The 24,523-nt window shown below is 30.9% G+C and overlaps 1 protein-coding gene across 1 annotated transcript in view; it reads left to right on the top strand.

The window, feature by feature from the left end:
* Window positions 1-24,523, top strand: part of LOC106645530 (protein unc-80 homolog) — a 676,041-nt gene that overhangs the window by 310,062 nt on the left and 341,456 nt on the right. The window contains exons 10-11 of the mRNA XM_089596422.1: window positions 15,158-15,376; window positions 18,800-18,945. Of these exons, the coding sequence (XP_089452548.1) occupies window positions 15,158-15,376; window positions 18,800-18,945 (365 nt within the window). The remainder of the gene's footprint in view (window positions 1-15,157; window positions 15,377-18,799; window positions 18,946-24,523) is intronic.

Genomic DNA, 24,523 nt, shown 5'->3' with positions numbered 1-24,523 from the left:
ATTTAAAAATAGCAAAGTAGACAATTGCTTATATGCTTTGAGCAATGTGAAAGATAACGCTCAAATTATTTTATTTGTTGATGATCTATTAATTTAGGGCTAAACAAAAACCACATAGCTCTTTTTTCGACACTTTTTGACCCCCTTCCCCCGACATGGTTCAATATGGTTTTATTTTGACCCCTCCCCCCCTAAAATAACGTGGTTTTTTTCAAGTTTTTACGTCCTTCTCCTCAATCCATTCAATAATTGGCTCTAGCAGAATAAACTGACACAGAAATCATGTATCTCTTTTCATAATTACTTTTTTTGCTTATATTTTATATTGATTCACTCGTCCATAGAGTGATTTAGTGTAGATGCATTTATTCTTTTTCGACGGAAAGTAAATACCACATACATCGCAGGTTCTAGCTAAAAGTAAAAATATTTGACAATTTTTTAATCTAAACATATATTACAAAATACAGATGGCACATTTTCGTGTATGTAATGAATTTTTAATATGATTAAAAATGCAGATGCTACCTACCATCCTTCTCATCACGTAACAAAGAACAGTAGTAATCGTGTAAACAGAAAATCCCATATCAGTCATAGGTTTTAAACGAGGTAGAAAGAAGCCATGGCTTACAGGAAAAATATCTCTTATAAAGCTACCACTCGAATGTCCACAACAACTTCTGTCATTGCACTTAGCAATTTAATGTTATAAAAAATATTTTTTAATGTATAAAAATGAAATTAAGTAGATCATTTTGATACAAATATTAAATAGTACAAGCATACCTGAAGAAATTACTGACTTTCTCGTACACGTATGGCATACCATTCTGCTGATACAGGATCTGGCGTCGAAGCAATGGATTCTCCTTAAACGTACCCTTAATCAACTAGATATCCATTATTAGATGATTTGCTCCATACCTTTGCTAAAGATTTGCCAGCAAACTCAAAATTATTTAATTCAAGCTTTTTGTCTATTGTAACACACGAGTTACTTAGATGAGAGCTGTAATGATCGTGTGAAGGAGCTAATCCTGATAATTCACGGCTTATTAGAGCCATGTGCCATTCAATTTGGTTGTAAGCACTTGATCCTGGAGCATTAGTTACAAAAAAAAAATCTAAGTTGTTGCTCTTAAAATGATTTATGGCATGAGAAATGACTTTCTCGTAACGCGGATTTTCAACCGGCCCACCATCTAAGAAAATCACAAAAACTGGTTTTATTTAACCTTTACGGTCTAAAAAAAAAAATACATTGTGTTAATTTATTAGTGAATAGAAAAAAAATTTTTTTTTTAATTTAAGTAAATTTTTTTTGATTTTTTACACCATAAAAAAAGTTTTTAAATGACTTCACACTCAAGAGTCTCCGGAAATCATAAGCATGCGATGCTGCACTACTAGAACAATGCTTAGCACTGCAAATAAAAACGTCAGTAGGTCCTGAGTATGTCACTGATTTGGGATGTCCTATTTTTACATCTTTGACCTGCATACCTGTTAAAACGCTTGAGATCGGATTATCATGATGTGTAACATTTTAGTTATGGTCGGGCAACGTGACATTATAATCCAAATGCATCAGCATTGGTACTTGCTTATTCACTGGAAAGATACCAATAGGAGTTCTACTCTTATCATCCTGGGAAGTTACTTCAACTTTCTCGGGACTGAAAGTAGATATTATTTCTTTAACGGATCCTAATGTAATACAAGAATTAAAATTATTACAAATTATTTGCTTATTTTAAATGAAATACTAAAAAAATAAGAATCAGAAATAATTACTTTATGAACGCTGTGCTAAATTTAGAATCAGGATGTTTTTTTTGGCATCTGTTTAAGCCTGACAGAGTTTGAAAGGTACCGTACAAACGAGCCTTTTACTTTTAATAGTGTTGTTACAATTGTGAGAAAGAAGTCGAAGATATGTAGCCGTTCGAGATAATGTATATCCCTGTTCAAGAAGTGCTCCTTGTAAATCGTCTAAAGTTTAACAGCTTCTTATCATTTCCGTCTGTCAACGATCATCTGTAGCTCCACCAATCGTTGCAATGTCAATAATGATTTTTAATAAGTCTGATTCATTGCATTTAAGTTAAGGATGCCCTGGATCATTTTGGATCTAAAATATAACATTTTTTGTGACACATTTAAAAAAAAAACTTTGTTACATGAACAGAATTTAGGAATTATGAATAAAAATAATTTACATGTAAGCTTTTAGCAAAACTGGGATTGTCTATTTTCATTTTTTTAAAAATTTTATTCCGATTATCTCTGTATTTGTTTCACGTTTTGCCTCCTTTTGTTTTGATGGTAATAGTTTTTTACTATTTTTTATATCTTGCTTATATTGATCTATTACTTTATAAATTCCAGAAGTAGTAAGCCCAGAATCACGACCTATGATGGCTACAATAAGTTCTTTTTACAAAAAGCTTATTTTTTCTTTTAAATTATCTTGGGCAGAAGTTGAATACGATCGCGTAGTTGTAACATTGGGCGGAGTATCGTTTATTTCACTGTCTTTATCTACATCATTTGATTGTAATTCTTCATGCTCTTCTGCGATGTGTATGTACACGATAATTTTTTAAAATTATTTTGATAAAATACTCCTTTTAATTATTTTTACCATTCTCGAAACAATGGTTTCTTTTCAGACGAACATTCAATATGTTTTGATTCCCAACTAGTACCAGACGAAATGGAAGGAATGTTGATTCTACTCTAATTCAAGGGTTTCTGAAAAAAAATATATTAAAATCATGTAAATAAGTAAAACATTGCCTAATACTTACGCATTAAATACAAAAACTACAAAATAGTATTGTCGGGATAAAGAAACTTTCAAAAGCGGCGTCGCTTTTTATTGTTGTTTGCGTTAATTTAATTAACTTTTGTTCAACGTTTGCGAAAAATGATTTTTTATCTTCTTGAAAGCACTTCCATAACTCATTCACATTACATTGTATCTTTTTTTTTCGATAATGACTAGCGTGATAATTACGATAAACCTCGAAAAGCTTGGTGTAATAATATATTATTATTAACTAAACAAACTTCTTACTTGATATACGTAGTAGAAGCACTTGCGTGACTCATAATAGCAGTATTAACTTGCCGGTATCTGTCGAAGTGAGAGCGAGTAAACAAAGAACTTCGATGTATTGTAGGTTAGATTAGAGCCCAAGACCTGCATTCTATGAAAAAGTTAGAAGTTTGGCTTAGCTGCTTTAGTTCTAAATTAGGCGTGCCAAAAATTCAGAAATCCTTGTGATTTGTAAAACATAAGACCACGCTGCTCAAGTGTTCACCCGCCCTTTCCCTTACATGACTTAGCATAGCGATTTTTAGACCTCTCCCTTCCCCTTTCAGAGCCATGTGGTTTTTGTATAGCCTCTAACTGAATTAATGAAAAAAGCGATATCTGTAACTTTTTATTTACAACAGGAAAAAAAAATTTCAGAATGACAATATTTGCTTAACTATGTTATACTGTTTATTTCTGGTCAGTGAAAAATTATTTATTCATCGTCAATAACATCGTAAAACTATCAACAAACTGAATTACTGTTATATCAATCGTTAAGCTTAATGCGCAGTTCATATCCGTGTAGTTATTTAAATCGTCAAATGACTTAAACAAATCGCAAAGTACTAATTTAGCATATTTAAATAAAAATAAGTAAAAATTTTTTTAAAAGTTACTGAAAAAATATTTGAGGCTAACAAAAAAATACAACCATGCCAATAAACGAATGTTTTAATAGCTTAAATCGTTAAGAAACAAGAAAAAAACAGTGCATTTCTGTAGAGAAGTTTCAAGAATTTTAATTAGAAATAGCATCATAACTCCTTCTAGCTTAAAATTATAGTCATTGTAAGTCACTTTTTAAATTTTGTACTCTTTTTTAATTTCCTGGCTTAAATTCTGATATAAAAATTCTTTGCTTCATCGAGAAGTATTCTGCTGCATTTATGATGAAGTTAATTTGCTTGCATGTGTAACAGTCTATAAAGATTTAATTAGTTTAATAGAAATTAGGTCACTGTATTAAAGCAGTGAGCACAGATAATAAAAGCAAAGCCTTTGTTGCCTCGGCAATACTGCAATCCAGGTACATTTACTTATAAGATGACAAATTGGATGATATCGATTATTAACAACTTAAAAAAAGCTTTTTTTTTAAATGCACACCTTTTATGTACACAATAACTGTTTTCGTTTTCACATAAAACTTTTAACCCGAAAAATCTTTTTTTTCTTCCTGCAGAGCTGTAGTAAAAATGCTGGAAAAATTTTGCTTTCCCATAAAATTTTTCTGGATACAATACATCCGCTTTGACATTTATTTAAAAGTTTCCTACACAATAAAAGACTATTAAAGGTTATAATTAAAACAAAGACATTTAGTGGTTATTGATTTTCATATACATTTATTTATTCCAAAGAAATACGTAACAGCTGTTTCAGCTGCAGTCTCCCCTCTCCATCTCACTTTGTCACATAAAAGAACCCCTAACAACCGAAGCTTTACTACTGTTATAAACTGTACAAACAAAATTATCTTACCAGACTTGTTATATTATTTGTTTCTTTTCTATTGAATAAAATATTTTAAAAGTTGAGATACCTTATTTCATATAACATTAAATTTTTTAAATTTAATAAAAACTAAATTTCTTTGTTTTACTTATTACATTTTTATTATGAATTTTCATGAAGTAAACAACAATTGAATCGATAAAGCTTATTGATACTATAATTACTAAAGGTTAGTTTAAAATCTTGAGCACGTATAAACACACATAATTTCATACATACATGTATACTTGCACCACGCAACTTACTCAGATCACCATTCTACTGAGGTTGAAATTTGTCTTATATTTAGAGATGATTCTTTATAACTGATATACTTCTGGCTCTAACAAAAATATAAGGCCCTCCTGTACATTAGTATTACCTTAAAACACAAATATCAATTAGAATTTTTGGAACTAAGTTACAAATATATTTTCTGTTACGTAGTGCAGCGATGACAGGCGAGTGTGGAGTAGGTTTAAGAAGTCTATTTTGCGGATGCAGAGTAAAATGAAATTCTTACTTATATTTGTAATAAGTACATGCATTAAGAATCATATGCATGTAAATTTTTAATTTTTCAGAAAAACTTCAGTACCAACACTGAAGTTGATAATGACATTCAGAGATCTCTACACATCCTGCTGATAACATTTTGTGTGGCTGCCAACGTGTCATTCCAGCAAGTCGAGAACAAATATTATTAAAATTTTGTTGTAGCTTTGACCAAATGGAAAATTAATTATAAGCCTTCAAGCAGACAATCATCAGCTACAAAAATGATAAAAGAATCGTTTGAAGAAATCGTGGAAAAAAAAGTTTGCGAGAAAACACAGATAGTGTGATGTTTATCTACGGAAGAAAATTTAAAACGACCAATCGAAAGTATTGAGTAAACAACGACACTGTACACAAAATGGTAACTAGAGCATGACTTGATTATATAATTAAGTCATGCTAATTACCTATCATCTAATAAGGTCATCCTCCAATTACCATTTTGTGTACAGTGTCATTGTTTATTATATGACTATGGAGCAAGTGTGTGGAAGTTCTTACCGTTACAAAAGTATTAAGTGCTTTCCCAAAGCAATGGTAACATCTCACAGTCATTTTTTAAGTATTATAACTTCTTTCAAGAGCAAAAGATACAAGAAATCTATCTTAGTTTATCAGCGAATTTATCATCCAAAGAAAAGAAGACTTATAAAACAGAGGCTAACAAAACAGTCTCTGATAGCGGTTAAAAAGAATGCGAGATGTATGGTTGATATAAATGTCTGACCACAGAGCTCTGATTCAGTCTTATTGTAAGTGCTCTCGTCATAGTGGTAACTTCTGCCATTTTTGTGATACCTGTTTCAGTATTTAAAAGAATACTGATATCCTCGTAAGTATATGTGACAGCAAACGAATTGGACGTAACGAAAACAGTTATTGTGTACATAAAAGGTGTACATTTGAAAAAAAAGCTTTTTTTAAGTTGCTAATAATCGATATCATCCAATTTGTCATCTTATAAGTAAATGTACCTGGATTGCAATATTGCCGAGGCAACAAAGGCTTGGCTTTTATTATCTGTGCTCACTGCTTTAATACAGTGACCTAATTTCTATTGAACTAATTAAATCTTTATGGACTGTTACACATGCAAGCAAATTAACTTTATCATAAATGCAGCAGAATACTTCTCGATGAAGCAAAGAATCTTTACATCAGGATTTAAGTCAGGAAATTAAAAAAGAGTACAAAATTTAAAAAGTGACTTACAATGACTATAATTTTAAGCTAGAAGGAGTTATGATGCTATTTCTAATTAAAATTCTTGAAACTTCTCTACAGAAATGCACTGTTTTTTTCTTGTTTCTTAACTATTTAAGCTATTAAAACATTCGTTTATTGGCATGGTTGTATTTTTTTGTTAGCCTCAAATATTTTTTCAGTAACTTTTGAAAAAATGTTTACTTATTTTTATTTAAATATGCTAAATTAGTACTTTGCGATTTGTTTAAGTCATTTGACGATTTAAATAACTATACGGATATGAACTGCACATTAAGCTTAACGATTGATATTACAGTAATTTAGTTTGTTGATAGTTTTGCGATGTTATTGACGATGAATAAATAATTTTTCACTGACCAGAAATAAACAGTATAACATAGTTAAGCAAATATTGTCATTCTGAAATTTTTTTTTCCTGTTGTGATTAAAAAGTTACAGATATCGCTTTTTTCATTAATTCAGTTAGAGGCTATACAAAAACCACATGGCTCTGAAAGGGGAAGGGAGAGGTCTAAAAATCGCTATGCTAAGTCATGTAAGGGGAAGGGCGGGTGAACACTTGAGCAGCGTGGTCTTATGTTTTACAAATCACAAGGATTTCTGAATTTTTGGCACGCCTAATTTAGAACTAAAGCAGCTAAGCCAAACTTCTAACTTTTTCATAGAATGCAGCTCTTGGGCTCTAATCCAACCTACGATACATCGAAGTTCTTTGTTTACTCGCTTTCACTTCGACAGGTACCGGCAAGTTAATACTGCTATTATGAGTCACGCAAGTGCTTCTACTACGTATATCAAGTAAGAAGTTTGTTTAGTTAATAATAATATATTATTACACCAAGCTTTTCGAGGTTTATCGTAATTATCACGCTAGTCATTATCGAAAAAAATAGATACAATGTAATGTGAATGAGTTATGGAAGTGCTTTCAAGAAGATAAAAAATCATTTTTCGCAAACGTTAAACAAAAGTTAATTAAATTAACGCAAACAACAATAAAAAGCGACGCCGCTTTTGAAAGTTTCTTTATCCCGACAATACTATTTTGTAGTTTTTGTATTTAATGCGTAAGTATTAGGCAATGTTTTACTTATTTACATGATTTTAATATATTTTTTTTCACCATAATACTTATAAATGTTTGCGTACCTTAAGCAAATTAGTCGTTTTGTAAATTGTATTGTACATTATATCATTATGCGTATGTACTCATACAAAAACTCTTTATCCTAATAAGGCTGACACGAATGGTCAGTAGATCGTTGCTGTTTTAAATAAAAAAATTGAAAATCTTCAGGTTCTATCATTTTTTGAATCTCATCCTCAATAGATCATTGATCACTTGAATTCTAAGCTCAGCGGAGGTAACTGATGTAACTACACAACTTTATTCTTGATTAAGTTGTTTAAATTATATGAAAAACAAGAACAGTTTTTAAATATCGTTTCTTAACCCACGCTGAACTTCTCTGTATCTTATCTATGTGAAGGATTATAATTCATCAATAGGGAGTTAGCGCACAAAGCGTGCAGGGGGGTGGAGCCCCAGTAATGTACACATACACCTTTACACATTACATTTTATATTACAAAATAAACGTAGACGGCAGCGAACACATAAGATACAACATGCAGGAAGAGAGAAGCCCACTGGAGCCATTTGTAAGTACTTCAGTGACTGTAATCACACCTAGGTATCTCATGACCATCGCGACTACTGTGAGAACGCTTAAACGCAAAGACGTGAACACACACACATACACACAGAAATTTGGCCACATACTGTGACAAATGTCAGTTTAACAGAAAACGCATTCTGTGCTTGTGCTAAGTAACCAAGTATAGCCAACTCACAGAAATAAAATCTCTTGTTCATTATTGATTTCCCGAAACTAATTTGTACTTTCCCGAAACTGTTTAGTACTTTATGTTTAATAATAATTATGACATTAAATCTGCAAGTGGACTATAGCGCAGTTTTAATCACCTTAAGAGCCGTTATTTTTAATAAAAACTGTTTGTAAACATTGATTACTAACTTTTATATTAACTTGTAAGCAATCGTCTATTACTGGACACTTGACAACTCTGTTAATTAAATAAATAGTGAGCAAAAGTTTTTACTAATTGTATTTCTGAGATAAATAGTTTTTGATACTTCGATCTCATCAATATGCTTATTCAATATTTAATCTTTCTTGGGCTGGAGTTGCATTGGTATGCATTCTGACAACGTCATGAGAAAATAATTTCTCTCACTTCGCAGCACCACACGAAATTGGCGCATTGCGAGTACTTTCAAGGGATTAGGAGCAATTATCTATGAGCTCTATTGTACGATTTAAGGCTCAATTAAGTGTAGGATTATCTGGCCACTAATATGGACCTGCTCTCTACAGACCTTAGTTTTTATTATAAATTTCCACATTTTATGCTTCAGTTTTTTTTTTTTTTGCAGAAAAATCTGCTAACCCACAATTCTTAACGTATACTTCTACGTTCTAACAGTTAAGTGTTACTGTCACTCAAATCCTTCGTTTTTGGTTCTACATGCCAATATCATCGGCTATAAAAGGTTTAGTGTTCTAGTCCATTATAAGATTGGTGCAAATAAAATGCTGTTCAAACATGCATCACATTTAATGGATAAAAACTGTGTTGAATCTAATTTAAAATAATTAACTAATACAAAGTGCAGAATGTAAGTATATGTATTGTCGCCACCTCGACTATCTTTGTTCTGTCTTTGATAACTTCCCTTCTCTTTTCTCGAGTACTAAAATTTTCATGTAAGCCCCTAGTAAAAAGTCGCCTTTAGACCACTATATCTTCCATTCTGCTCAGTGATTTATACAGACTGCAGCGGTCATGCTATATTTACTAAGCCTATATTTACTGTTATAAAGTGTGATGAGAGGATCTCTGTTAATGAAAGCTACCATACCAATATTATTTCAACTCAAAGTTAATTTGCCAATAAGCCACTTTGTCAACTTAAGCAACTGAACCAACTTAAAGAGAAAGTAAATGTGTCCAAAAATGTCAATTTTATAGGTTTTGTGGAGAGAAATAGTATTGTTTAAGCATACCAAAAGAAAGTTATTGGACAATATAATAACGTAACCTTTTTTTTGTAGTTGAAATCTTTATAAATTGAAATAAGAGTCATTGAAGTCTGAATATTTACATAAAAAGCAAAACAAAAGCGAGAAAATTATTTTTCAACATTTTTCTAACAGCATAACTTCAAATAAATATAAAAGTGGCAGAACTAGAAGGTAGTACATAAAACGTAAAAAGGAAATAAGTAATATTTTCAGATCTTAGAAGTATATAGCTTATCACCAAGTGAACTGTATGGTTCTGAGAAGTCTAAGGCTTGGGATGAACTAGGGACAAGCAAGACCTTAGCAGAAAGCAAAAGAAAGAGAAAAAAAATATTCTCTCTATACTCAATAAGAACTTATTGTATTTAAAAAATTCTAAATGTATTTGATGTAACATGTAGTTAAAGAAAAATTCGAAAACATCAGTTTAATAAAAAAAGTAAAAAAACAGGCAAAGCATCTAGCTTAGCTCCATAGAAAGGACCAGATAATTATGTACTTGTAGAAGGCTCAGACTGGTCTATTTTGTGATTCGTGAAGTTATGGGTGGTTTTAAGAAAATGTATGAACAGCTTCTAATACCCATTAAGAATTCTTGTTCTATATCTAGAAGGCAGAATGTCATTAAGCACTTTCAATTTCTTTGTCAAGTTTACAGTAAAATAGCACATTCTCACTGTCTGTAGCTACAGCTATTGTTCTCAGCGATGACTTAATTTTAGTTACTTAGGTAGTGTACAAGACTCTTAGGTCAGGGTCGTCATAAAAACTAAAGTCTATGACCATTTTTTATAGTACAGAGTATAACAAGCTGCTCTTAAATTATCTATGCCTACAAATTTATTTGTACAGAAGTGCAATGACTTTTTGACTAGTTAGTAGAATACTCAACGTAGTGTTTTATTTCTTAACCCGTAGTTCATAAACAAAAATGCATTTTTTCGTACATAATACTTTTTGAAGTAACCTTAATACACTTGTGCTATTCCTTCATATACACATCCATTGAATTCGAAAAATAATTAATAAAATTTTAGAATCAGTAAGAAATCCCCGTCAAATGTGGATTTTATAAAGTCAAATGTAAGACGTAATCACGTTATTTAAATGTGTACATTGAACTTTTCTCAGGCAATTTTATTATTTGATCTCTATGACAACGAATAAATATTCTTGCTCAGCATTAAAATAAACAAGATCCCGTGACATTGTGACCTATTAACAAATTACAAATTGAATAACAAAAAAAATTATAAGCGTTTAAAAAATATATGTTATAAGACTTAATTTACTAAACGAGGAACTCTTGTTTCATCACTTTGAAAAAATAGAAATTCATTATTAAAAAAAATTTTTTTTTTAACATCGTAAACTTCTGTTTAACACTTTTGAAATAGTGAAATAAGACAGTGCACCACTGAAAAAACTATCTTATTATGTAACTTTTCTTGAAACTAGTAAAATCCTTAATTTTCTACTTTGAGAAGTGATTAATCTTCCAACCATTTACCTGAGAAGTAGTTAAATGTAATTTTCTTTTATTTTGTATTTAAATAAGTGTTCAAATGGTATTTTACTATTTTACAGAGAATTAATCATGTGATTTACAGTCTCTACCTTTAATTCTTACAATTTTGATGTAGAGTGTACTTGATAATTAATAATAAGAAATATTACTGCAAACTCTTGAGATAAACTAAATGTCATCTTCTTTGTATGCTTACGGTTGGGCTTGTGAAATAATTTTGATGATAAAGCTAACAAAATAAAGAATTTTTTGTACACACAATTTTTTTAGGTTTTTGAACTTTTTCTTTGTTTTAATGGATTCTTGTATTTTTGTGAAGATAAATAAAAAAATAAGTAGGTAATGCATGATTTAACAATATCAATAAAGTTTTTATGTAATAATGAATTAAGAAAACGTTTAATAATAACACAAGTACCTTGAGCATAACTTTTAAAGTTTAAATGCATAGCGCAAATTAAAAAAAAAAAAAAAAAATAAGATAAATAAAAAAATAAGTGAATAAATAGCATGCTGCATTTAAAATTTCTAACTGTATTTTTTATAAACATGTATTCTATTACACGTAACTGAAAACTGTTTGTACAAATTAAAGCAGTACTTATTAGAGTGTTACGGACAACTCTGTACAAGCAGTTTTTCTTATGAACTAACTGATAAATGAAGTACTAATAATCTATTAATGATATAGTACACTGTGTCCGCCTCACATGACAGTGGTAAACGTCATGGACTTTCTAATATAAACTTTATTTTATTTCGAATACAGGTATTTAATTCATATAAATACACAAAAATGGTATTTTCCAAAAGTTACAATATTTCTGTTAAAATTATTTCTAATAAAACTTAAAAGGACGATAAGTTTAATGTGTTAAAAAAATATTTTTTGTGAAATTTCTAAAACCCTTGTATAAGGCCGATAAAAAATATCCTTGGTTAATAATCTTCAGCCATGCTAAGTTCTGAAATCAAAATCTAAAAAGAGTCAGAATTTTTTTTGTTTTTTATGCAGCTTACTTTTTTTACAACACTCAAAGTATTATACTGCTTCGTTATCATGCATAAAAAAATCAAACAAAGTACTGTTGTCTTATTACTAGTACTTCATAAAAATCTTACATCATATACATTAATGCTTTGATAGGTCGTTAGTAAATAAAACTGTTAGGCCATTATTTATCTACAGTTCATAAAAAATTCATATACAATACCAGTCAAAAGTTAATATAACTTACAAAATGCCATGAATATTAATTGTTCTTGTATCTACACTCAATATATTTGCATCCTAGGCAATGTCAAAAAAAAAGAATTGATGACATTCAAGAAAATATTTAATTTTGTTGAAAAAATAAGTATTAAAAAAATAGTTTGTTTGTATGTCTAAGGTCAGTAATGAGTAGTAGGTAGGAACTCCAATACAATTTGAATCTCAAAATATCCTGGGATTAAATCTTACATTTCTGGGATTTTTGGGATTTATATTAATTTTTTGATGGACAAAAACTAAGGACCGTCAAACAATTTTCAATTGCCTGAACTCTAACTTCAGTTTATTTTTTTTCAACATCATGAAAACTGAGACTCTTGGCTTCTAATATGAAATGTTAATGAATTCTTGAAAACATTTTTCTATAAATTTATACGTAATATTTAACTACAACTCGATGCTATCTCTGTAATTCGGTCAGATGGATATCAACAAGCGACACTTTTTATGCTACAAGCAGAGCTGAGGTAAGGATTACTACTATACAAATGCCTATGTTTGTGTAATTATACTATCATTGAAAAGTTACTTTGCGTCAGGGTTGTACAACAGTCCTTGATTAACTATCAAGCTAAGCGTGTTCATTTTTTCTTACAAGTTACATGTTACAGCTAGACAACGTATTTCCTTGTGTAAGTAGATTTCTCATTATTTCGTTAGTTAATTATTAGTTAGTATGTGAATTATGTGTGTGATTGAAGGGGATGTTTTTGCGTAGTCTAATAATAGATCCGTGTTTTCTATTAAAAGGTATTAGCTTATAATAAGTAATCGTACTGATAAGCACCTTTTTTTCTGACAAATTACTAGTAAGAACTACTAAACGGTTTCAGCTGTGTTAGTTGGTTCTTATTTTATTGTTAGTTGTTTAATTACACTTTACTACTAATAGTGTGTGTATATGTATTTTTGTAAGTGTGCAAACTAAGATTATTAATGACACTTGAATTTTCTTAAAATGGACCGTTGAGCAGAGCTTACAGTAAACTGGTATGATCTTAAAAAATTATGTATGTGCAACACAAAAATGACAGGAAAAGATCATCACTGTCAATCTATTTCTGTATTACTAAAGATAATAATACACGCTTTACTAAAAACCTTAAGAAATATAACTAAAGGAAATAAATGCGCAATATTAGCTGCAAAGCCGTCATGATCAACAAGCCCACGTGCCGAAAAACCACCAATGAACATAGACTTAGTTGATAATACATGCTTGCGTACTTGCAATAAGTTTAAATATAAGCTCGATTACAATCCAAATATTCTTTGGGCTTATTTATGGAAAAATGACAAGAGAAACTTAATTTGATTGAAACAATGTTTATGTTCTGTTAAAGTCTGAGCACTTGAGGTGCCCTCCTCCAGAAGCTAGGAAGGTCTTATCAGTTATTTTTAATTTTTTAATTCAACCTTAGTTGTGTTACCTTAGAATTAGCTCCATCTTAAGTTATTTTTGTACTCTTTAATTTCCTTAAACTCTTGAATGTGTGACTATTCTTCTAAAAATTAAATGATTTCTTTAAGTGATGATCATCAATGGTAACACGCAAACTATTACTTAGCACAAATATTAACAACTAGAAAAACCAAAGAATTTTTGATAACTTACTAAACTTAACAAAACTAATTTTACTATTATCAAAGCACAACACACCAGGACTCTGACTACAAGCCCTGCTCGTTTTAACTTAATTTTTTTAATCAGTACAACTGTAATGACTAAGCAATTTTTAATGTAAAATTACAATACCTAATTCTTTCACAATACAATATTGTATATTTTAAATGCACTGCGTGAAATTTTAATTACGCTAAAGTCACTCATACAAATAGTTGTAACAAAAGAAATCCTTCAAGTAAGGGTAACCTTCAGTTGAGATGATTATTATCAAATTATGCCGTAAGAAAGATAGCAGCCAGTGTAAGGATGGATTGTTACTAGTCCTAAAGGTGACAACTTTAAATAAGTATTTATCTAAAAAAGTAATTATGAATAACATGCTAAAAAGTAATTGAGTAATGTATAATTATTAGCTTATTCTGCAGTAACTAGTAAGAAATATAACGTACTATATATTTTAATAATTTCTTTGATAAGAGACTTTTTTTAGTAAGTAACTCTCACATTATCTTTTCCAAACTAACTGATAAAATACTTTTGTGTCAAGTGCCAGAGCACGACACTAGCCATCACAGAAATAATTTTTAACCCTAAATAAATTTTAAGCCTAAGTACAACATCACAGCTGTAAGCTGGAAGCACAGTGCTAACTAGCTCAAGCTAGGATTTTTAAACCTTAGCTGATTTTAGTCAGACATCTTTTTTCTGGAGAAACATTCTATCTTGGTAACAGGTAATCTTATTTTGTAATAAATGCAACATTAAACTTTAGCTCAATATTTAAAAGAGTCATATAGTTTTATCTTTCTCTCTTAATCATTTTGATTGAGTTTTCATTTCACTACACAATGCGAAATTCATTCTAAACTTTTCTCACATCATGAATTTGGTGTTAGCTAATTTTATTATGGAAATAGGTCACAAGACTAGCTCTAATTAACTTAGGCTTTATTATAAAATACATTTTGTCTTTTCTTATTATTAATAAACTATAAAAAGCACTTTAGTTATCCGTTTGATATTTAGAATGACAAGTCAATAGAAATTTTATGTAAAGAAGTGATGTGACGTATAAAAAAAGAGGTTATACCGTTACATGGCTTTCGAGAGACTAATAGTATAAAATCTCTTATACATTACATAAGATCTGAGGTTATTTGTAAAGCGTTCTTTAAGAACTAAAATATTCATACTTTAAAAAATTTCATAAAAGTAAAGAAACAAATCTGTTTTTCAGGTACCTTCGTCATGTCTATTTAATTTACTACTTAGTCTTGAAACACCGTCACCAGACCCCCTGAATATAAGTGAACTAGTCAAAGCTAATAAGCCACTTAAAGCAATTGATTTCTGTTATCACGATGAAGATGAAATGGTTTCAATACTTGACTGCATATCTTTATGTGTGATGGTTTCATCATATTCAGCTGATTCTTTCAGGGGACAGCAAATGCTGGTAAGTAGTACATATATACGTACACATATACACATCAATGCTTACAAGTAATTTAACAGCTGTCATTGGCGTGCACAGCAGGGTATTTTAAATCTGATTCTGTCAAAAATATTATTAAATAATTTGCTTAGAAAAAGGCACATTATAAGGTTGTTTAATTCCAGTCAATTATGAACAAGCTTTTAGTGTATTAGACTGCTACTAAGCGTGGTTTGATGTAAGTAAACTGTATGAAAACAAACAATTTGTCAATCAGTGGTGTAGCAGTAAATCTCTCGTCATTGTTATCTTAAGTCATTGATACTTACTACTGACACAGCACAAGGTATTTTTGTCAATGTGAAAGTCCTCATTAAATCACCAAACAAGTCATATTAGCACAAAACAAACATTTGAATTTTTACGTAATGTTAAACAACTGACAGTTACTACTTGTCAATGTACTATAAAAACGTTAACCATAGATGATTCTGCAAAAAAAATAATTTAACATTTTCATGATTACTAACGTATAATACAATTAAATAGTAATTTAGTATATTTTATGGTAATAATAAGAGTCACGCAAAACAGAAACTTCAAGAGGTGTCAAGCTATAACAGCAAATCGTTACTAAAGTTAAATTTGGGCCCTTATTAAATAGCCCCACAGTATTACAAAATAGTCACATCACAAGTGCTTCGTTAGTTTCTCGTTAGTAAGAACTTGGCAGGCACTTCATGGGCATTTGATAGCCTCTAGTCAAGTACTAGGCAGGTACTTAAGGGGAATTTGGCTCACCTTACGGATAACCTTGCGAGACTTAACTGACAGTGGTAGGACAGGAGGAGGTGGTACTTGACAGGCACTTAGCATGTACTTGGTAGAAACTTGGTGAGTACTCAGTTGATACTTGACAGGTACTTTTCTGGTACTTCTCCAGTATTTAGCAGGTAGTTGACAGGAGTTTTTAAGGTACTTGATAGGCACTTGCTGAAAACTTACTAAGTATTTGATCGACACTTAAGAGGCAGTTAACGGGTTCTTGACGTACACTTAGCAGTTACTTTGCATGTACTGAACGGAAAATTGACAAAAACTCCACGGTTATATGGCTAGTACTTGGTCAGTTGCTAACAATCATATGCCACGTGCTTTGTGGGTAACATAGAAGCATAAAATTTCTACACTTAAAAGGCAATCGACATGTACTTGGCAGGTACTAATCAAGTACTTGATTAGCACATTACAGTTACTTCATTGGTACTGGGAAGGCCCTAAGCAGATATTTAACAAGCAACTAATGGGTAGTTAACAGTAACCTGGTGACTACTTGTCAAGTATTTAACCGAAACTTTGTAGCTACTTTACAGACAGAAAAAGGGTACTTGGTAAACACTTGGTAAGACTATTGGCACATTGTGGGTATCTGTCAGAAATATAGAAAGTACTTGGTGATAACTTGGCAGATACTTAATATGCACTTGATGAGTTCTTGGAAGGCAATTTATAGGTTGTCAATGGATCTGTGTTAATACTGGTTATGACTTAACATAAGCTTGCTGAGTACTTAACGAGGTATAGACTGGTATTTGACGAGCACTTGGTAAGTACTTGACGAGTTGGTACTTGGTTTTTGACGAAAAATATACGTGTATCTTACAAGAGCTTGCTAAATATTTGATGGCCAGTTTACAGTAGTTTGGCAAATAACTAAGTACTTCTAGATGAGCAGATGTTAAGTACTTGATAATTACTAAATAGACATAAGATGGAGACTTTGTGGGTACTGCAAGTACCATTCACGTGTCCGTAAAGTCCCACGTGAAGTCTGACAAGTACTTTTCATGGGCCCGTAAGGTACTCACCTAATGTAAGTCAAGTACTTGTGAAGCCCCTACTAAGTTTATGTCAAGTTCTAATCAGTTGTTGTTTTTTAAGTCTCTGCTAAGTACCTACTAAGTGTTCATTAAGTACTCGCTCAGTACTTATTACGTACAGGGCAACTGTTTCTTAAGTCACATCTTAAATCTACTAAGTTCCTGATGAGTTTTTGTCAAGTACTCCAGAAGTAACTGTCAAGTTCCACCCAGTATCCACCAAATACCTGTCATAAGCCTGTAAAATACTTGAATAAGTACCTGTCAAGTATCTGGCAAGGAGCTATCAATTACCAGCTTAGTACACTCCAAGGGTCTGAAAAATACCTGTCGACTATCAGCCTCGTGTCAGACAAGTGTCGTAAGGTCTCGGTGAGGTAACAGCCGAATGTTTGCCAAGAGTTAACCTAGTATTTGACTAGTAACTATAAAGTACCTGTAAAGAGTTCGTTAAGCTTTTTTGCTCAAAAGCCAAGTAAGAACTTGTCATGTTATGATACTGTAGGGTTATGTTGGTGTTTTTCAGAGCCCAAGTTAGGTTCAAGTCAAGTCTTGGCACAGTACTGGTACAGCCGTATACTACTCCAAGTTGTTGTAGTCTTAGCCTCTAATTGTTAGCATACAATTTACTGAAGTTGTATCAAGGTGTCTTATAAGTAAGTGATTATGGAATCGTTAGCTCCTCTGATGGCTCACGCTAAAAAAGTTAAAGATTTTGCAGCATGCTTACAAGTAGCAGTTGTATATTATTTAGCACACAGTTGATATTCAGATATTGATTAAACAGAAATCTATTTTGTTTCGTAAGAGACTTATAGATTTAACAAGTACAAAAGTATCTGATGCTGTAATCATAGTAAGTATAAATGACCTCGTGCTTTCAAAAACTACCAACGTGCTAACCTTGGTCACTTGAGTCATACCACTGCTCTTTCTACTAACAAATAGGTTGTTGTTGTGCAGTTGCTTACTCACATTAAACCATACACTGTGACCTGCCATCCTTCAGTAACTTGTTTTTTAGACTGAAATTCATCAGTCTTGTAAAAGTCCTTAAAAAAAAAAAAAAAAAAAAATTAAAAAACTTCAATGCTAGATGCTTGCTATACACGCCAGAATCCTATATATCCATAGGGACACTGATAAGAATTTATATAGATGTACATATCTTTAATAATGGTGACTTTTGTGGACATTATTATGTTAAAAAAGATTATTGTGAGAACAAAATCGGACTTATGCTGACTGTTTTCATAACTTTTCAATGTTACTAGTATGTATTCTGAAAGCACGAGGAGTCCTCATAAGTCATCTAACATAAAGAGATATACATATACTGAGAAAGTGACTTATGCAGACTTCACAGGCTTCCAAAATGTATATCAATAACATGGTAGAATTAGTGCGTCCACTAAGTTCCACTTTTGTCCTCATAATTACTCATACCTACATGTGATTGTCCACGTAAGTCACATTTACACACACATACATATGTTCTAAGTTGTATATATATATAAATTTACTCAATTACGAACTTGCTAAATTTGTTTTCCTCATCTTGCAGACTATTTTAGAAGCTATTATGCCTTGCTATGTAAAACAAATACAACTATCAACGTACAGTAAAGAGGGAAAAACTGAAAAGGAAATAGTTGTTCATCTGGCTGCTGCCATGAAAACACTTATTAACAATTCTGAAGCTCTATCAAAGTAAGAGCATGCTTAAAATTTTTTAAATAATTAAACTATAACTATAAAAAGAAACAATTTTATTTTAACTCTTAAAACGTTTATGTTCTTTGAAAGTATAAAAAGTATTTTAACTTTCAATTTAATAAGTTGTTCATACAAATATCTTTGTAAGAGGCGGACTACCTAAACATCTACTGTGATTTTTTTTGCATGATTATTGTAAAGGTTTCTTAAATATATTAAATGTTAATTGATATGTTTTTTTATAGAATAAGCTATGACCTTTCGTTGAAAGGTAATCTTACGGTTGTTGGCAGAAGTAAAAGCCTGTAACAGCCTATTTCTTAGTCGAATGACACAGCAGTTAATTAATTTTAAATATACTACTATATAGATTTCCTTGAAATAAAGACAAAAAGTACTTATCTGAAAGGAAAAGAAGATTTAATTAAAAAATAACTATGCGTGTTAAGTAAAGTTTCACGTTTACTTGAAACACTAATATTTAATAATCAGCTGTCAACTAACTTATAAGCATTAGGAAATCGTCAGCTCAAAAATTAATAATGTCTTTATATGTATTTTTTTAACTGGTATCTTACACGTAGTAAAATAGGCTTTAAATAACAGCAATACAAAAAACATGTTTCTTATTATATTTTATTAATACATACTAAAAGAACAAAATCAATGTAAGTTTTTTTCTACATCAGTAATAGTATTGGCTAACAGTGATCTCAAAAGCAGCGACGGAACAGTGCGCGGAATTCAAATTAGCTATAAGAGCAAATCCACAAAAACCAGTTAACTAAAACTCAAGATATTTAACCCAGTGATCCGGGGGGCAGAAAATTATTAACATAATAATTATATAGGTCAATAAACAAATAACCACATAACCTAAAACCCAGACTATTAAACCCAATGACCAGGGGGGCAGCAAATTAATAACACAATGAATATATATAATAATATAATAATTAAATTATTTATTAAATAAATAGCAACAAAACCTAAAATCTAAGCTAGTTAACCCAGTGACCCGGGGGCAGAAGACTAATAACATATTAATTTTATAGGTCAATAAACAAATAACCTCACAACCTAAAACCCAAGCTATTTAACCCAGTGACCCGGGGGGCAGAAAATTAATAACATACTAATTAAATAAGTCAAAAACAAATAACCACATAACCTAAAACCTAAGCTATTAAACCCAGTGAACCAGAGGGCAGCTAATTAATAACATAATAATTATAAAAGTCAATAAACAGATAACCACATAACCTAAGACCCAAGCTTTTTAACCCATTGACCCGGGGGACAGCAAGTTGATAATTAATTAATTAAATAAATTATTAAATGAATAACAACACACCCTAAAACCCAAGCTATTAAACCTAGTAACCTAGGGCACAGTGAGTTAAAAATTTGTTAAATAAATAAATTAAAAAACAAATAACCACATAACCTAAAACACAAGCTATTTAACCCAGTGACCCAGGGTGCAGAAAATTAATAACACATTGAATATATATAGTAATAATATAATAATTTAATAATTTATCAAATAAATAGCAACATAACGTAAAACCGAAGCTATTTAACCCAGTGACCTGGGGAAGGAAAACTAATAACATATTAATTTTAAAGGTCAATAAACAAATAACCTCACAACCTAAAACCCAAGCTATTAAGCCCAGTGAACCAGAGGGCAGCAAATTAAAAACATAATAATTATATAGTCAATAAACAGATAACCACATAACCTAAAACCCAAGCTTTTTAACCCGGCGACCCGGGGGACAGCAAGTTAATGATTAATTGATTAAATAAATTATTAAATGAATAACAACACACCCTAAAACTAAAGCTATTAAACCCAGTAACCGAGGGCACAGTGAGTTTATAATTTGTTAAATAAATAAATTAAAAAACAAATAACCACATACCCTAAAAAACGAACTATTTAACCCAGTGACCCGGGGGGCAGAAAATTAACAACATAACAATTATGTAGGTCAATAAACAAATAACCACATAACCTAAAACCCAAGCTATTTAACCCAGTGAACCAGAGGGTAGCAAATTAATAACATAATAATTATATAGGTCAATAAACAGATAACCACATAACCTAAGACCCAGGCTTTTTAACCCATTGACCCGGGAGACATCAAGTTGATAATTAATTGATTAAATAAATAATTAAATGAATAACAACACACCCTTAAACCTAAGCTATTGAACCTAGTAACCTAGGGCACAGTGAGTTAATAATTTGTTGAATAAATAAATTAAAAAACAAATAACCACATAACCTAAAACACAAGCTATTTGACCCAGTGACCCAGGGGGCAGAAAATTAATAACACATTGAATATATATAGTAATAATATAATAATTAAATAATTTATTAAATAAATAGCAACATAACCTAAAATCCAAGCTATTTAACCCAGTGACCCGGGGGACAGCAAGTTAATAATTAATTTATTAAATAAATTATTAAATGAATAACAACACACCCTAATACCCAAGCTATTGAACCCAGCAACCTAGGGCACAAAGAGTTAATAATTTGTTAAATAAATAAATTAAAAAACAAATAACCACATAACCTAAAACACAAGCTATTTAACCCAGTGACCCAGGGGGCAGAAAATTAACAACATAACAATTATATAGGTCAATAAACAAATAACCACGAAACCTAAAACCCAAGCTTTTCAACCCAGTGACCCAGGGGACAGCAAGTTAATAATTAATTAATTAAATAAATTACTAAATGAATAACAACATACCCTAAAACCCAAGCTATTTAATTCAATGACTCGGGGGGCAGCAAATTAATAATATATTGAATATATATTATAATAATATGATGGTTAAATAAATTAATAAATAAATAAAAACATTACCTATAACCCAAGCTTTTTAACTCAATGACGCAGAGGACAGCAACTTAATAATTTATTACTTGAATAAATATATAATTAAATAACAACATATCCTAATACCTAAACTTTTTATAATAAAAACTTATCCAATCAATGTATTATTTAATTGCTGCATTCCAGGTCATTAGGTAAAGTAGCTTAGGATTAAAGTTATGTGGTTATTTGTTTATGAATTTATTTATTTAAAAAATTATTAACTCACTGTGCCCTAGGTAACTGGGTTGAACAGCTTGCGTCTTAGGGCGTGTTTTTATTCATTTGATAATTTATTTAATCATTTAATTAATAACTTGCTGTCCCCTGGGTCACTGGGTTAAATAGTTTGGGTTTTTCGGTTATGAGGTTATTTGTTTATTGACCTATAAAATTAATATGTTATTAGTTTTCTGCCATCTGGTTCACTGGGTTAAATAGCTTGGGTTTTAGGTTATGTGGTTATTTGTTTATTGACTTATTTAATTAGTATGTTATTAGTTTTCTGCCCGCGAGTTACTGGGTTAAATAGCTTGGGTTTTAGGTTATGAGGTTATTTTTTTCTTGACCTATAAAATTAATATGTTATTAGTTTTCTGCCCCCGGGTCACTGGGTTAAATAGCTTGGGTTTTAGGTTATGTTGCTATTTATTTAATAAATTATTTAATCAGTATATTATTATTATTATATATATTCAATGTGATCTTAATTTGCTGCCCCTCGGGTCATTAGGTTAAATAGCTTGGGTCTTAGGTTATGTGGTTATTTGTTTATTGACCTATATAATTATTATGTTATCAATTTTCTGCCCCTCGGGTCACTGGGTTAAATAGCTTGGGTTTTAGTTAACTGGTTTTTGTGGATTTGCCCATATAGCCAATTTGAATTCCGCGCGCTGTTCCATTGCTGCTTTTGAGATCACTGTTGGCTAACTGTTGATTAACAGTGTATAATTGCTTTGAAAAAGTACTGATAAACACAAAGAAGTGTTATTAGCAAATTAAATATCAATGCCTGTAACTTAAATCTTTAAGAATGTATTAAGATCTCTCAATTATTACTGTAAGCCTTTGGAAGTAACAGAAAGTCGTATTCTATGTAGAGATTAAATAACACCTTTTTTTCATGGTTTCGAAACATATTAATTGTTAAAGAATTGATATTTTTGTTGCTTATATTTTCTGGTACAAGTCTCATTGATACATGTGGGCGTGACACTAGATTTTACAACATTGTATTTAGATATATATATATATATATGTATACATACACATTTATTATACATTTTTACAAATACAAATATTAAACAATTTTATCTTATTTCTTACCTTACTTTATAAGGGGCTGTTAATACTAGAGCTTTTTTTCAGGGGGCAATGGGGGGGGGGGGAGCGTAGGGCTAATTATAACTTTACTATACGAATCAACTATGTACTATAGTAAGATGTATATAAGGTATTTTTTGTTTGTAAATAAATAACCCCCCTTCTCCAAAATTAGTTTGCTTGATTAAGGTTCTGTAGGTTATTGAATAAAAAGTCTGAGCATCTAAATTTTACTGCCAAGTGGCATATACATTGAGTCAACATTCCTGATCCAATATGGCTGCCTGAACTACGTGACCTACAGATTTTCTCCAATAAAACTACTATAAAACTCGTGGCATAAACCCTGCAGGGGTAAAAAAGGATTGAATTTAAAGTCTTAAGCTACTTTATCGAAATAAGTATGAAATAAGTTTTTGTTTGCTATGAAATTCGAAATTTCGGCGATAATACGTGACCAATAGCTTTTTTTTTTTGAAGAAAACTACTGTAAACCTTGCAGCATAAGCCCTACAGAGGTCTAAAAATGCCTAAATGAAAAGTCTTAAGCTCTCCTATTAAATTTTGTATCAATAAAATTTTTCATCTGTTATAAAATCCAAATTGGTGACAAAGACACGTGACCAACATTTCTTTTTCAATTAAACTACTAGAAATCTTGTGGCATGGACTCTGCAAGGGTATTAAAAAGCTTCAATAAAAAGTTTTAAGCTCTTCTTTCAAAATGAGTATTAAAAAAAATTTTTTGGCTGCTATAAATTTTAAAATGGTGGCAATAACACGTGACCAACAGCTTTTTTTGAAGAAAACTACTATTAATCTTGCAGCGTAAGCCCTGCAGGGGTCTAAAAAGGTTTAAATAAAAAGTCTTTAGCTCTACTATTTATAGATGTATAAAAAAAATTGTTTGTCTGATATAAAATCCAAAATTACAGCAATTACATGTGACCAACAGCTTTTTTTCAAGAAAACTACGATAAATGTTGCAGCATAATACCTACAGAGATCTTTAAAGACTTGAATATGAAGTATTGAGCTCTCCCATTAAAAGATGTATGAAAGATTTTTTTTTGTCTGCCTTAAACTCAAAAATGGCCGTAAAAACATGTGACCTGCGGGTTTTTTGCAATCAAACTACTAAGAAACTCACGGTATTAGCCCTAAAGCAGTTTGAAGAGGCTTATTTAAAAAGTGTTTTGATGCTAGCGTTTTATCTCGTGACTTGAATTTCAAAGGCCACAAATAAAAAAACTACCAGGTATTAAGCTTTTAGTTTTCAACTAAACGGCATAATTTGCCTGGATGGTGCGACTTTGTTTATAAATCACCAGAAACGG

Source organism: Copidosoma floridanum, unplaced genomic scaffold (genome assembly GCF_036245765.1).
Source record: "Copidosoma floridanum isolate Cflo_tuat_1 unplaced genomic scaffold, Cflo_Japanese_pri ptg000004l, whole genome shotgun sequence".
NCBI classification, from domain to species: Eukaryota; Metazoa; Arthropoda; class Insecta; order Hymenoptera; family Encyrtidae; genus Copidosoma; species Copidosoma floridanum.
This window is presented reverse-complemented; position numbering and strand designations above follow the sequence as displayed.